This window comes from Papio anubis, chromosome 7, assembly GCF_008728515.1.
Source record: "Papio anubis isolate 15944 chromosome 7, Panubis1.0, whole genome shotgun sequence".
NCBI lineage: Eukaryota > Metazoa > Chordata > Mammalia > Primates > Cercopithecidae > Papio > Papio anubis.
In genome coordinates, this window is record NC_044982.1 from 104,057,155 (window position 1) to 104,072,251 (window position 15,097).

Below are 15,097 nucleotides of genomic sequence, written 5' to 3' on the forward strand. Positions count from 1 at the left end.
TCCTATTAAGTCTCAAGGACTTTACATTTAGGCAGGAAGGCATACAGATAATTAAAACCCAGAGAAATGCAAATTCAATCAAGCAATGTAAGTGGCCTGCGGGGAGTTAAGTACACATTTATGGGAGTCTGCTTAGTCCCTTCAGGGCTCAGACAGGCATCTAGTCACATCCTGGCCAATAAAAAAATCTCAGCAAGCAGAGAAGTCAATTCTAAATATTACATGTGACCTACATGTAACATAAAAATAATTTGGCATAACATACCTATTTCATTAGTGAGTAAATATATATATATTTTTTAAGAGATGGGGTCTCACTGTGTTGCCCAGGCTAGACTTGAACTCCTTGGGCTCAAGTAACCATCCTGCCTCAGCCTTCCTGAGCAGCTGGTACTACAGGTGCACCTAGCTATCATTTTTAACCCCAGAATGATTTATAATTAAAAATAGAATGTTTAAGGGAAAGCGTGGATAGTGTTAATATTCTTATGTTAAGAACTCTGTTCATATTTGTTTTTGTTTTTTGTATTGTTTTGTTTTTTGAGATGGAGTCTCGCTCTGTCACCCAGACTGGAGTGCAGTGGTGTGATCTTGGCTCACTGCAACCACCATCTCCAGGGTTCAAGCAATTCTTCTGCCTCAGCCTCCCGAGAAGCTGGGATTACAGGTGCATACCACCACGCCCCACTAATTTTTGTAGTTTTAGTAGAGACGGGGTTTCACTACGTTGACCAGGCTGGTCTCGAACTCCTGACCTCAAGTGATCTGCTTGCCTCAGCCTCTGAAAGTGCTGGGATTACAAGTGTGAGCCACTGCGTCTGGCCTTTACTGTTCTTTTTTTTGAGACAGGGTCTCACACTGTTACCCAGGCTGGAGTGCAGTGGCACAATCTTGGCTCACTGCAACCTCTGCCTTCCGGGTTCAAGTGATTCTTGTGCCTCGGCCACCTGAGTAGTGGGATTACAGGCGTGTGCCACCACACCTGGCTAATTTTTGTATTTTTAGTAGAAATGGGGTTTCACTATGTTGCCCAGGCTGATCTCAAACTCCTGGGCTCAAGTGATTCATCCACCTTGGCCTCCACCATTACAGGCGTGAGCCACTGCACCCAGCCATATTTGGTATTTTAACTTCTGTAAAATTTAAGAGAATTTGACCTAGTGAAGTAATAAGTTAGCCTTAAAAATTCGTTTAAAATGTGTAATCAGTTGTTTTAGATTTATTATTTGAATCAGAAAGTTTACTATTTATACAGTGCTGAAACATTTTAAGAGAACTTAAAAAGTCTCAGATCTATAAAAATGAGATAAGTAGTCCATGTTTGTTGAATAATTGAAGTTCTTTAAAATAACTTTTTAATTTATAAAGTTTAATCATTTTAAGATGTTTAACTTTGTAAATTAAACCAAACATAGGCTCTTAAAAGTGATTGTTGGCCGAGTGCAGTGGCTCACACCTGAAATCCCAACACTTTGGTAGGCCGAGGCAGGCAGATCACTTGAGGTCAGGAGTTCGAGACCAGCCTGGCCAACATGGTGAAATCTCGTCTCTACTAAAAAAAAATACAAAAATTAGCCGGGAATGGTAGTGCACGCCTATAATCCCAGTTACTCTGGAGGCTGTGGCAGAAGAATTGTGTGAACCCAGGAGGCAGAGGTTGCAGTGAGCCGAGATGGTGCCACCACACTTCAGCCTGGGCAACAGAGTGAGATTGTCTCAAAAATAAAAAAGTGATTGTTAAAATTTGCTACACTTTAAATAGGATAAGATTTGTAAACAAATTCCAAAAATTTAAGAAAGAATTTAGTTTTAAAATTTTAGGTTTTACAAATTATTATTAGAACTAAAGATAACTCTAAATAGGCTTTTCTGCACACAAAAACCACCTCAATGTGCATTTAAAAATGCTCGTATCTTTGGGAGGCTGAGGTGGGCGGACCACGAGGTCAGGAAATCAAGACCATCCTGGCTAACACGGTGAAACCCCTAAAAATACAAAAAATTGGTGTGTGATCACATGCATCTGTAGTCCCAGTTACTTGGGAAGCTGAGGCAAGAGAATCGCTTGAACCTGGGAGTGGGTAGCTTCCAGTGAGCCAAGATTGAGCCATTGCACTCCAGCCTGGGCAACAGAGCGAGACTCTGTCTCAAAATAAAACAAACAAAAAAATTGCTTACATTAAGGTTAGGCACAGTGACTCACACTTATAATCAATTCCAGCTCTTTGGGAGGCTGAGGTGTGCGGATGGCTGAGCTCAGGAGTTCACGACTAGCCTGGGCAACCTGGTGAAATCCAGACTCTACAAAAAATACAAAAATTAGCCAGGTAGGGTGTCGCCAGCCAGTAGTCCCAGCTACTCCAGAGGCTGAGGTGGGAGAATCACTTGATTCCGGAAGGAGGAGGTTGCAGGGAGCCAAGATTCTGCCACTGTACTCCAGCCAAGTCAACAGAGTGAGACCCTGTCTCAAAACAAACAAACAAAAATTAAAAAAAAAACAAAAACCTCTCATACCAATCAGTGGTGTGCTGGAACCAGCTTCCTAAATTTTCAGCAATTCTGCAAGCTGGTTGTTAAACACAGTGCTGTTAAAAAACTAGAATAATAAATTATATTAAAGGCCAGGCACGGTGGCTCATGCCTGTAACCCCAGCACTTTAGGAGGCCAAAGTGGTCAGATCACTTGAGGTCCGGAGTTCAAGACCAGCCTGGTCAACATAGTGAAACTCCCATCTCTACTAAAAATACAAAAATTAGCCAGACATGGTGGCATGCACCTGTAATCCCAGCTACTTGGTTGCAGTGAGCCGAGATCACATCACTGCACTCCAGCCTGGGTGACAGAACACAGCGAGACTCTATCTCAAAAAAAAAAAAAGAAGTCATACACCAAACAAAGGTAAGTATACAAATAAAATAGTATATGACTATTAGCTAAAAGGACCTTAAAGATCACCTAATATTCTAGGGTGGTACCCAGAGACTAAGAAAGAATACAAGCAGTACTGTTAAAAATAAATTAATTTAAACAACTTGGCTGGGTGTGGTGGCTCACATCTGCAATCTCAGCAGTTTGAGGGTCCGAGGTGGGAGGATCACTCGAGCCCAGGAATTTGAGACCAGCTGGGCAGAATAGCAAGACTCCATCTCTATAAAAAATACAAAAATTAGCCAGGCATGGTGGCATATATCCATAGTCCCAACTACTCAGAAGCCTAAGGTGGGAGGATTGCCTGAGCCGAGGAGTTCAAGGCTGCAGTAAGATGTGACTATGCTACTGCACTCCAGCCTGGGCAACAGACACAGACCTTGTCTTTAAAAAAAAAAAAAAAAAAAAAAATGGAAGAAACCCAACGTACCTCTACCTCTATTATAAAGCCCAGAATCCAGAACACAGACAACATGAAATACTGGGGAGGATGTGGAGCAAAAGGAACCCTCATTCATTGCTGGTGGAAGGCAAAACAGTACAGCCATTTTGAAAGTGTTTCACGGTTTTTTATAAAACTAAAACATACTCTGTTTGTTTTGTTTTGTTTTGAGACAGAGCCTTGCTCTGTCGCCCAGGCTGGAGTGCAGTGGTGCGATCTGGGCTTACTGCAACCTCTGCCTCCCAGGTTCAAGCCATTCTCCTGCCTCAGCCTCCTGAGTAGCTGGGATTACAGGTGCGCACCACCACGCTCCGCTAATTTTTATATTTTTAGTAGAGACAGGGTTTCACCATTTTGGCCAGGCTGGTGCTGAACTCTTGGCCTCTAGTGATCCTCCCATCTCAGCCTCACAAAGTGCTGGGATTACAGGCATGAGCCACTGCGTCCGGCCTAAAAATCGATTAAAACTCCAAAGAATACATATTCTATGATTCCATTTATATAAAATGCAAACCCCTCTATACTGACAAAAAGCACATTAGAGGTGGGACAGAAGGGGTCTTGTAGGTGATATATATGTTCTGTATCTTGATTGTGATCGGTATACATAAGTATAAAACCTTATCAAACAGTACACTGTAAATGGATGGAGTTCATTTACTAAAGTATTCCTCTGTGGATCTGATAAGAAAAAAAAAAAAAAAAACTCAAAGTAATCAGACACTTAAAATAGATGTAATATGTAATTAGGTATAAGCAGAGAAGTTATGCAAACAATAGCAACTTTTAGAGGAATAAAACAAAATTCTAATTTCCCTCTTTCATTTGATTCTCAGTATCTACATGTATCTACATGTATTGTCAATTCTTTTTCCCAGATATTACGTACAGATAAAGAGCTCATTTCATAACTCTCCCTCATCCCATCGTATTCAATCCCTCCTATCCATTCCTGACAACCTCTGGGAGGCCAGGGTGGATAATTTTACCATTTAAACTTCCACTAACCCTGAACGTCATAGATGCAATGAATTCTGAACCACAATCACTCCATATTAGAGAAACACAGGGCAGAATAGCCCACTCATTTTATCTTCATGTATCTGGTCTCTCTTCCTGTCCATTTTGTTAGAGCAGGAGGAGTGCCTTATATATCTCTATGCTTTAGAGCCTATCTAGCAGGTTTGCAAGTGCTGAGTGAATTCCCTCCCTTTGATTATTGGAATGCTAACCAACCCAGGTTAAAGATGAAGCTATTGGTCGGGCACAGTGGCTCACGCCTGTAATCCCAGTACTTTGGGAGGCCAAGGCAGGAGGATCACGAGGTCAGGAGATCGACACCATCCTGGCTAACACAGTGAAACCCCGTCTCTACTAAAAATATAAAAAATTAGCTGGGCGTGGTGGCGGGCACCTGTAGTCCCAGCTACTCGGGAGACTGAGTCAGGGGAACGACATGAACCCAGGAGGCGGAGCTTGCAGTGAGCCGAGATAGCACCACTGCAGTCCCACTTGGGCGAAAGAGCGAGACTTTCATCTCAAAAAAAAAAAAAAAGATGAAGCTATTAAGAAGGTCTTTCAAGATCCAACTTAAATGCTAGTATCTCCTTGAAGCTGTTCGTAATGCCCTGACTCTCTCAATTTTCTCACAATCTCTCACAATTTTCCTACCACTGCTAGAATGGGTCATATCCTTCTTTATCCAAGTGTTCAGGCTTTAAAGAACTGAGATCAAATCCACATCCTGCCATTTACCTTCTTTTTTTTTTTTTGAGACAGAGTCTCGCTCTGTTGCCAGGCTGGAGTGCAGTGGCACGATCTCAACTCACTGCAATCTCCACCGCCCGGGCGATTCTCCTGTCTCAACCTCCCGAGTAGCTGGGACTACAGGCGTGCGCCACCAGGCCCAGCTAATTTCTGTATTTTTAGTAGAGAGGGGGTTTCAACACGTTGGCCAGGATGGTCTTGATCTCTTGACCTTGTGATCTGCCCGCCTCAGCCTCCCAAAATGCTGGGATTACAGGCATGAGCCACCACACCCAGCCTACCTTCTATCGTAAGCAAATCACTAAAGCTCTATAACAAGGACATCAGCCACAGCACAGCCAATACTCACCATGTGCCAGACGCTCTTCTGAGGATGTTATATTAACTCATTTAATCTTCATAGCAACCCTACGGTTGCACAACATAGTGAATGCGACTAATGTCAGTGAAGTATACACTTAAAAATGATTAAAATGGAATATTTTATGTTGCGTATCTTTTTACAATAATAAACGTAAACATAGGCACAGAGAGGTTAAGTAATCTGCTCAAAGTCACACAGCCAGTAAACAGCAGAGCTACTTCAAACCTCGGAAATCTAGCTTTAGAGTCCATACTCTTAACTTCTATACTGTACTGCTTCTCATAAAGTCTCATTTTCTTCATATGTTTAATATGAACAACATTACGTACCTTACATGTGTATAAAGCGCTTCACGCATGGTAAGAGCTCAAAAAAGTTATTGTTTTGCCTTAGTCCTTTTCTACACATTTAGGCTCCTTGAAGGCCGAGTCTTTCTTAACTATCTTTGCATTTCTCTCATTGTACCTGGCATAGAGTACAATAAATATCAGACTCAAAATAAATACTGTCTTCAGAGGAATGTCTGTGGCATCTAGAAAATCCAAATATGGATTAAAAAAAGACAACACTATACGAGTAAAAATTTGAAGTGTTGTCATAAAAACATAAAGTAACATTTGTGCAATTTCTATAGAATGCTCAATTCTGACTGACAGAATTGACACTGAGCTAGCTAAGGCCTGAAGGGGAGTAAGGAAAGATTGTGTACCTACTTCCCTAAGTGGCAGCTATAAGTACAAAACAATGCAAGTCCAAGGAAAAAAAAATCCTTAATGGTGACATCAGGATAATCATAACAGTAAAATACTGTTTAAAACAAACAAACAAGTCCGATGCAGCAAAACTAGGCTCTACAGACACACTTAGTGCCAAAGGCAAAACAGAGCAAACTTTTCTAAGGACTAAATAATTACAACAGTATTCTCAGTACTATTTGGCATACGATCTAGAAGATCAAGGTAGAGCAAAGTGTAAGGACAAAATCAGGAGACCCACATTTCCAGACCCCCGTGGCACTGATATCGGACTGTAAAACCATAGATTCTGAGGGCTGCCACCTTAGTGCTAAGCGGACGCAAGGGAAAGTGGTGTAACTGTTCCAACTCGGAGCTCACAGCGGTCCAAGTCAAAGTCGGTGCAGCCCGCTACGGCTCAGCTCTACTAAAGGGTTGCAAGGAGCTGAAAGCAGCAAAACGGCTTCTTGGGGCCTACAATCGCCTTGCTGAGCGCTCCAGAAACCGGCTAAACCTTGTCTCTCCCAAATCCACCTGGAGTCGCTCCGACTGGAGAAATCAAGAGTCGGCCGCCTTAAAATGACTAAAACAATAAGCAACCCCAACTCCCACTTTCAAACCACGTACGGTTTCCATTTGCTCCCCTGCCTCAGAAGGAGGAATGGAACATGAAGATACCGTTTCCCGCCCCGCCCCGCCCCAGGTAGGCCCTGAATCAGTTCGGGGTTAAAAATAATGAGGCGGACAAGGCGGCCTCTGGCCACAGACTCCAAAGCAAGGGAATGACCCGGGCAACAGACCAGCTCAGATCCTCACACCAGGACCCTCGGGTCCGCCAGGCCCCGCAGCAGCAGCCTGGAAGAGACAAGAAGAGCCAGGAGAAAAAGAGGACGGCCAAGCTCACCTGCCGCTTGTTCATCCGCCGCACATCGTCCAAAAAGTCTAAAGACAGCATGGCGGGGACTGTCGCCCAGGACTCCGGCAGTGCAGATGGCTCAATCTCAGCTCACTGCAAACTCCGCCTCACAGGAGATTCTCCTGCCTCGGGCTTCCAAGTAGCTGGGACTACGCGCGCGCCACCACGCCTGGCTTATTTTTGTATTTTTAGTGGAGACAGGGTTTCACTATGTTGGGAAGACTGGTCTCAAACTCCTGGCTAATTTTTCTATTTTTAACTGAGAGACGGGGTTTCGACTGTGTTGGTCCAGGCTCAGGTCTCGGAACTCGCTGAGCTCAGGTGATCTGCCCGCACTTGGCGCTCGCCAAAGTGCTGGGATTACAGTCGTGAGCCACCTCGCCGGGCTCGGCTCCAGCTACTTCTCACGTAAGTGGCTTTTCAGGCGTAGATGGTTGGACGCATGTGCAGAGACCTTCAAAGCACTGCCTGAGCCTGCCAGGAGTTTACAGTCCAATTGGAGAGAAAACTGCCCGGGACAATTAGAAAACATCCAAATGGTGCAACAACGTGATGAGACCACCAGTGGTGTGGGTCGTTAGGAAGTGGCTTCCTTTCCGACCTTGACTTTGCTGACAGGATTTAACATGGTCTCCTTGAATTCTACCTCCTGATTTTCTTGACTCGGGCACCTTGATGTGACTATCTTTTCGCTACCTTTTGCTTTGACTGGCCAAAGCTCCTAATACTTCAGTCAACAAAGATTAAAGCTGGATTACTTGGTATCATTTCTCTCTCTCTCTCTTTCCCCCCCGCCAAAAATAATCATTCTCTCTCGTTAGGGAAAGATGAATGAAGGATATACTGGAACTCTTTCTAGTATCCTCGAAATTCTTTAAATGGAAAGTCATTGCAAAATAAAAACTTGCATTTATTGGAGGATGGCTATAATAAAAAAGACAAATAATACTAAGTTTAGGGGAGGATGTGAAGAAATTGGAACTTTTTTCTTTACATGTGAAGAAATTGCAACTTTTTACATTCCCACTGCTGGTGGGAATGTAAAATGGTACAGCCGCTTTGGGAAATCGCTGCAGTTCCTCAAAAGGTTAAAGATGGGCCCTGCACAGTGGCTTATACCTGTAATCCCAGCACTTTAGGAGGCTGAGGCAGGTGGATCACCTGAGGTCAGGAGTTCCAGACTAGCCTGGCGAACATGGTGAAAACCCAGCTCTACTAAAAATACGAAAATTAGCCGGGCGTGGTGGTGGGCGCCTGTAATCTCAGCTCCTGGGGAGGCTGAGTCAGGAGAATCGCTTGAACCCAGGAAGCAGAGGTTGCGGTGAGCCGAGATTGTGCCACTGCACTCCACCTTGGGCGACAGAGCAGGACTCCATTTCAAAACAAACAAAAAAGGTTAAAGCTGGAATCATCATATTAACCAGCAATTCCACTGCTAGGTATATACCCAAAAAAAGAGAAAACATTTGTCCACACAAAAATTTGCACATGAATGTTCACACCATTATTCATAACAGCTAAAAAGTGGACATAACTGAAATGTTTATCAACTAATGAAGGGATAAATAAATGTGGTATATTGGAATAATGTACTAATAATTCCGCTGTTACAATGGAATATTATTTGGCAACAAAAGGAAATACTGCAACATGAATGACCCTTCAAACAGTTTTAGTGAAAGGATCCAGTCACAAAAGACAAAGTATTGCATGATTCCATTTAGGTAAAATATCTAGAATAGACAAATCCACAGAGATGGAAATCAGTGGTTGCCTAGGGCTGGGAGAGTTGGAGAAAATGGGGAGTGGCTGCTAATGGGTATGGAGTTTATTTTAGGGTATGCTAGTTGTACAGCTATGTGAATATACTCAAAACCATTAAATTGCATACTTTACATTGGTGAATCGTATGGTATGTGTATTATATCGCAATAAAGCTATTGCGAGAAAGAAAAAGAAACCACTGGTGTCTGGCTCACTGTTAAATTCCTAGCGGTGAACACATAGCCTAGCACATGTTATACCCAATAAATACTTGTTGAATTTAAAATTGTGTGTGTGTGTGTGTATTTTTGTTATTTCCAACAACTGCTGCCTCTCGGTACCCCACACTTACTGAGTTGAAAACAAATTCCTAATTTATCCAATTTAGGAAGACTTGTGGAATAAAATACACGTGAACTCCGTGAGGACAGGGACATTGTCTTGTCCACCCCATTATCTCCAGCTCCCATGAGAGTACCAGACATGTAGCAGACACTCAATAAGTATTTGTTAATAATGTTAAATATGGGTTCTAGTCTAAATTCTGGCTAGTAGAACCCTTGGCCTATTCCTATTAACGTTGAATTCAAATCTAAAAGTGAGTGCCAGCACTATTTAAATGAGTATCAATCTTGTAATGTGTAGAAAAGAGCCCTAAGAGAGGCGTAAAGTCCTGTGGAGTTTCAAATGTGGCAAAAGTCAATTCAGTTGGGGAGGCTTGTGGGGAGCTTAAAAACGGTGTCAGGCCAGGCACAGTGGCTCACGCCTATAATCCCAGCACTTTGAGAGGCCAAGGGGGAAAGATCCCTTGGGCCTGGGCAATAAAGTGAGACCTCCTCTCTACTAAAAATAAAAATTAGGCCTGGAACAGTGGCTCATGTCTGTAATCCCAGCACTTTGGGAGGCTGAGGCAGATGGATCACCTGAGGTCAAGTTCAAGACCAGCCTGGCCAACATGGTTGAAACCCTGTCTCTACTAAAAATACAAAAATTAGCCAGACATGGAAGCATGTGCCTGTAGTCCCAGCTACTTGGAGGCTGAGGCAGGAAAATCGCTTGAACCCCGGGGGCAGAGGTTGCAGTGAGCCAAGATCACACCATTGCACTCCAGCCTAGGCAACAGAGTGAGACTCCATCTGAAAAAAAAAAAAAACCAAAAACAAAAACAAAAAAAACACAGAATGCACGAGAAAGGAACAAGACCAGGGCAGAGTGATATAAACTAGGAGGATCTGCAAAGGCTTAATGAGGTTTCCTGCACTGCTCAGCATCTCTTATGAAAATAATTCAGAAATTTAGGACAGGTGATCCCAGACTTGATACAGATGTAAAGCCTAAGGAATTCAATTTTCCAAACGTGGGACTCTGACATGCTATTTTCTTTGCCGACTGGGATGCCAATCTTTCTGACACATAAGTCTTTTGGCCCTATCAATCACAGTGTTATGTGTGGCATTTTCCTTTATAGAAAGCCTGCTGGCCCCCCTGAAGAAAGTATCTTAGTATAGAAGTTGAGTTAGACCCACTTGGCTTTGAATCACAGATCAGTTGCTAGCTGTTTGATCTTGGACCAATTAGTTAACTCTTTTTCCAAAAAAAATTATTTAATTTAATGTTTCTAGAGACAGAGTCTCACTCTATCACCCAGGCTGGAATGCAGTGATGTGAACATACTTCACTGCAGCCTAGACCCCCCAGGCTCAAGCAATCCTCCCACTCAGCCTCCCAAGTAGCTGGGACTGCAGGCACATGCCACCATGTCCAGCTCAGTTAGCAATTTTTTAATCCCTAGTTTTCTGGTGTGTAAAGTAGGAATACAACAGAATTTATGTCATTTGAGGATTTAACAAAATAGTACATGTAAATAAAGCTGTTGAGGGCTGGGCATGGGGGCTTAGGCCTGTAATCCCAATACTTTGAGAGGTGGGCAGATCACTCAAGCCCAGGAGTTCGAGACCAACCTGGGCAACATAGTGGAAGCCTCATCTCTACAGAAAATTTAAAAAATTAGCCAGATGTGGGGACACATGCCTGTAGTTTCAGCTACTCAGGAGGCTGAGTCAGGAGGATCAATTGAGTCCTGAAGGTTGATCCCACAGTGAGCCATAACTGTGCTTCTGCACTCCAGCCTCAGCAACAGAGAGAGACTCTTATCTCAAAAAATAAATTAAATAAATAAATACATACATACATAAATACATAAAGCTGTTGTCACAATGGATGACAAATGGTAAGTAGACAAAGAATTTAATAATTATTAAAAACAAGAAGTAGGTTCAAACTGATACCCAAATTCTAGGCTAGGAAGGTCTGTCGTTATGGTTGAGCCCTGGTTAACCACTTCTGTACAAAAGGATCTCTGCCAGCAGAAGCAAAGTAGACTTCATGTGGGTTTTTTTTGTTGTTGTTGTTGCCCAGGTTGGAGTGGAGTGCAATGGTGTAATCTCGGCTCACCGCAACATCTACCTCCCAGGTTCAAGTGATTCTCCTGCCTCACTCAGCCTGCCAAGTAGCTGGGATTACAGGCATGCACAACCATGCCCGGTTATCTTTTTATTTTTATTTTTATTTTTGTATTTTTAGTAGAGACAGGGTTTCCCCATGTTGGTCAGGCTGGTCTCGAACTCCCAACATCAGGTGATCTGCCCCCTTCGGCCTCCCAAAATGCTGGAATTACAAGCATGAGCCACCGCGCTCGGCCTGACTTCATGTTTTTAAAACCCTATTTAAAATAATTATAATCTTACCAGTTTCTCCTTCAGCTTCTCAATGTAGGAAGTGATGGGTAGAAGCAGAAGGTCCTCTATGACCCTGCCAGAAAAGGAAGTGGCCCAGGCATATCACAGCAAGCTGGTGCATAGGCCACACTGGAGATGTGGCTCTTCCCTGGTGCCATCTCCCACGAGGATCTATCTCAGTTTGCTGGGGGTTGCCTGAGGTCAGGTCGGGGGATGCAGAGATGGAACTTTCTGCCTACCAACCCAGTGGCTATGGACATCAGAGACCAAGGTTTTAAAAGATGTAGCAGCTCTGCATAGCATGGGATAACAGAAAGAAATGTCATTCTCAAAAATCAAAGGCACCCTCTGTACAGAGAGATTACTAGAGTCACCCAAGTCTCCCTGGAAGATTTTTGGAAAGCTCTCTTTAAAAAGTCCCAGACAGCTGCAGGGACAGCTGTAAGAGGGAAGCACCAGCCTTCTGGGTTGGTATGTGTGTATATGTGATGGGGGTTGGGGAGAACATACCAATTTCCTGCTTGGCTATACTGCTTCAGCTAAAAGAAGAAAGGGGCCTTGATGTTTGTTTTGTGAGTCCTTAGAGAGGAGAGATCCCTGTTGTGAATGTGGTTGTCGTGTGGGTAGAGGATCAAGAGTGGGGACACCCTTGGCCTCTCCTCTGTAACTGGGCCTGCACCTCCTTCCTCTTGGAGGAGTTACCTTTTGAGCTCTTGGATCTCACAGTTAATGACAGGGAACTGGCTCTTATATCCCTCTTGATAGGTTAAGGGATCCTATAGGAATCTGTTGAGGCAGTGAATCACCACTGGAAATGTGGTTTGTGTAAATCTGGATATGGATATCCAGAATATAATCACATTCATTAGCAATCATTTATATACACATTCAGGTACTTAAAAATATTTACCTAAAGGCTCCTAAGAGCCTGTCTTCAAGGTACTCATGCTGAATCTTTGTGATTTGGCTACTGCCTCTTTTCTTTTCTCTTCTCTTTTCTTTCTGTTCTTTTCTTTGTTTTGAGTCGCCCAGGCTGGAGGGCAGTGGCATGATCTCAGCTCACTGCAACCTCCACCTCCCGGGTTCAAGCCATTCTTGTGCTTCAGTCTCCCTAGTGGCTGGGATTACAGATGTGCACCACCATACCTAGCTAATTTTTGTATTTTTAGTAGAGATGGGGTTTCAGCATGGTGGTAAGGCTGGTCTCAAACCCCTGACCTCAGGTGATCCACCCGCCTTGGCCTCTCAAAATGCTGGGATTACAGGCATGAGTCACTGCACCTGGCAGGCTACTGCCTCTTTCATCAACTTGATGTCTGATGTTCCTTCCCCAACTCCTTACCCTACAGTCCAGACATACTCAACCACCTATACTCCAGCACATGGCATAGGGATTAAAGAAGTAATCTCTGGAGCCAAACTACTCTAACCCTTACTGTGTGACTCTAGCTGAGTTACTTTACCTCTATATGCCTCCGTTTCTTCACCTGTAAACAGATATTTTAGCACCCAGGATTTATTATTATTATTATTAGAATTAAGTGAGCTAGTCTGGATGCAGTGGCTGATGCCTATAATCCTAGCACTTTGGGAGGTCAAGGTGGGTGGATTGCTGAGGCCAGGAGTTTGAGACCAGACTGGGCAACATGGTGAAAACCTGTCTCTACAAAAAATACAGAAATTAGTTAGGTGTGTTGGCACATGCCTGTAGTCCCAACTACTCAGGAAGCTGAGGTGAGAAGATCCATTGAGCCTGGGAGGTTGAGGCTACAGTGAGCCATGGTGGCACTACTGCACTCCAACCTGGGAGACAGAGTAAGACCCTGTCTCAAAAAAAAAAAAAAAAAAAAAAAAAAGAATGAAGTGAGCTAATGAATAAAACCCACTTGAGAGGCAAGGTGCAGTGTCTTACACCTGTAATCCCAGCACTTTGAGAGGCCCTGGCAGGAGGATCAATTAAGCCCAGGAGTGCAAAGCCACAGTGAGTTATGATCCAGCCACTGCCTTCCAGCCTGGGTGACAGAGCAAGACCCCTGTCTCTCTAAAAACAAACCAGACAGCCAGGCATGGTAGCTCATACCTGTAATCCCAGCACTTGGGGAGGTCGAGGAGGGCGGATCACAGGTCAGGAGTTCAAGACCAGCCTGTCCAATATGGTGAAACCTCGTCTCTACTAAAAATACAAAAAAAAAAAAAAAAATAGTCGGGCATGGTGGTATGCACCTGTACATCCCAGCTACTCAGAAGGCTGAGGCAGGAGAATCATTTGAACTCAGGAGGCAGAGGTTGCTGTGAGCCGAGATTATGCCACTGCACTCCAGCCTGGGCGACAAAGCGAGACTCCGTCTCAAAAGAAACAAAACAAAACAATACAGAATACCACCAGAATAGTGCCTGACACTTAGTAAATCAGTAAATCATGGTTATTATTATCAGAATGTCCTCCCACTTAGAGGCCTGACAAACTCCTGCTTACTCTTCCAGACCCTGTCTAGGTGTCATATCCTATGTGAAGCCTGTCCAGACCTCCCCAAGTCAGAGTGAATTGCCTTTTCATTAGTTCCACACCTGTTTCTTTTTTTTTTTCTTTTTTCTTTTTTCTTTTTTCTTTTTTTTTGAGATAGGGTCTGCCTCTGTCACCCATGCTAGAGTGCAGTGGTGTGATCACAGCTCACTGCAGCCTCTATGTCCCAGGTTCAAGCAATCCTCTCACCTCAGCCTCCTGAATAGCTGAGACTACAGGCAGGTGCCACCACACCTGGTTAATATTTTTATTTTTTGTAGAGATGAGTTCTTGCTATGTTGCCCAGACTAGTCTTGAACTCCTGGGTTCAAACAGTCCTCCCACCTCAGCATCCCAAAGTGTTGGGATTACAGGTGTGAGCCATTGTGCCCGGCCATATCTTTTTATATATCTATCTATTTTTTTTCTCCTTTTTTCTTTTTTTTTCTTTTGAGATGGAGTTTTCACTCTTGTTGCCCAGGCTGAAGTGCAGTGACTCGATCTTGGCTTGTTGCAACCTCTGCCTCTCAGGTTCAATCAATTTTCCTGCCTCAGCCTCCTGAGCTGGAATTACAGGAGCCAGCCACCACATCCAGCTACTTTTTTGTATTTTTAGTAGAGATGGGGTTTCATCATGTTGGCCAGGCTGGTCTCAAACTCCTGACCTCAGGTGATCCACCCGCTTCGACCATCCAAGGTGCTGGGATTACAGGCGTGAGGCACGGCGCCTGGCCCCCATACCTATATTTTATATGTACTTTTTGTTTGTTTGTTTGTTTGTTTGAGACAGCTGGAGTGCAGTGGCTCAATCCTGGCTCACTGCAACCTCCTCCCCCTGGGTTCTAAGCAATTCTCCTGCCTCAGCCTCCCAAGTACTGGGGATTACAGGCACCTGCCACCATGCCTGGCTAATTTTTGTATTTTTAGTAGAGACGGGGTT

General features: G+C 43.8%; 1 protein-coding gene across 6 annotated transcripts in view; it reads right to left on the reverse strand.

Moving 5' to 3' along the window:
* Positions 1-7,236, reverse strand: part of SEC11A (SEC11 homolog A, signal peptidase complex subunit) — a 44,682-nt gene extending 37,446 nt beyond the window's left edge. For 2 of the 6 annotated variants that reach the window (XM_009210827.2, XM_009210829.2), the window contains exon 1: positions 7,141-7,235. In XM_009210827.2, the coding sequence (XP_009209091.1) occupies positions 7,141-7,191 (51 nt within the window). In that variant the 5' untranslated portion in view covers positions 7,192-7,235. Of the gene's footprint in view, positions 1-5,831; positions 6,866-7,140 lie in introns of those variants that run through there. The other 4 variants (XM_003901333.4, XM_009210832.3, XM_031668379.1 and 1 more) reach the window with 4 other exon arrangements.
* Positions 7,237-15,097: the final 7,861 nt, after the last annotated feature.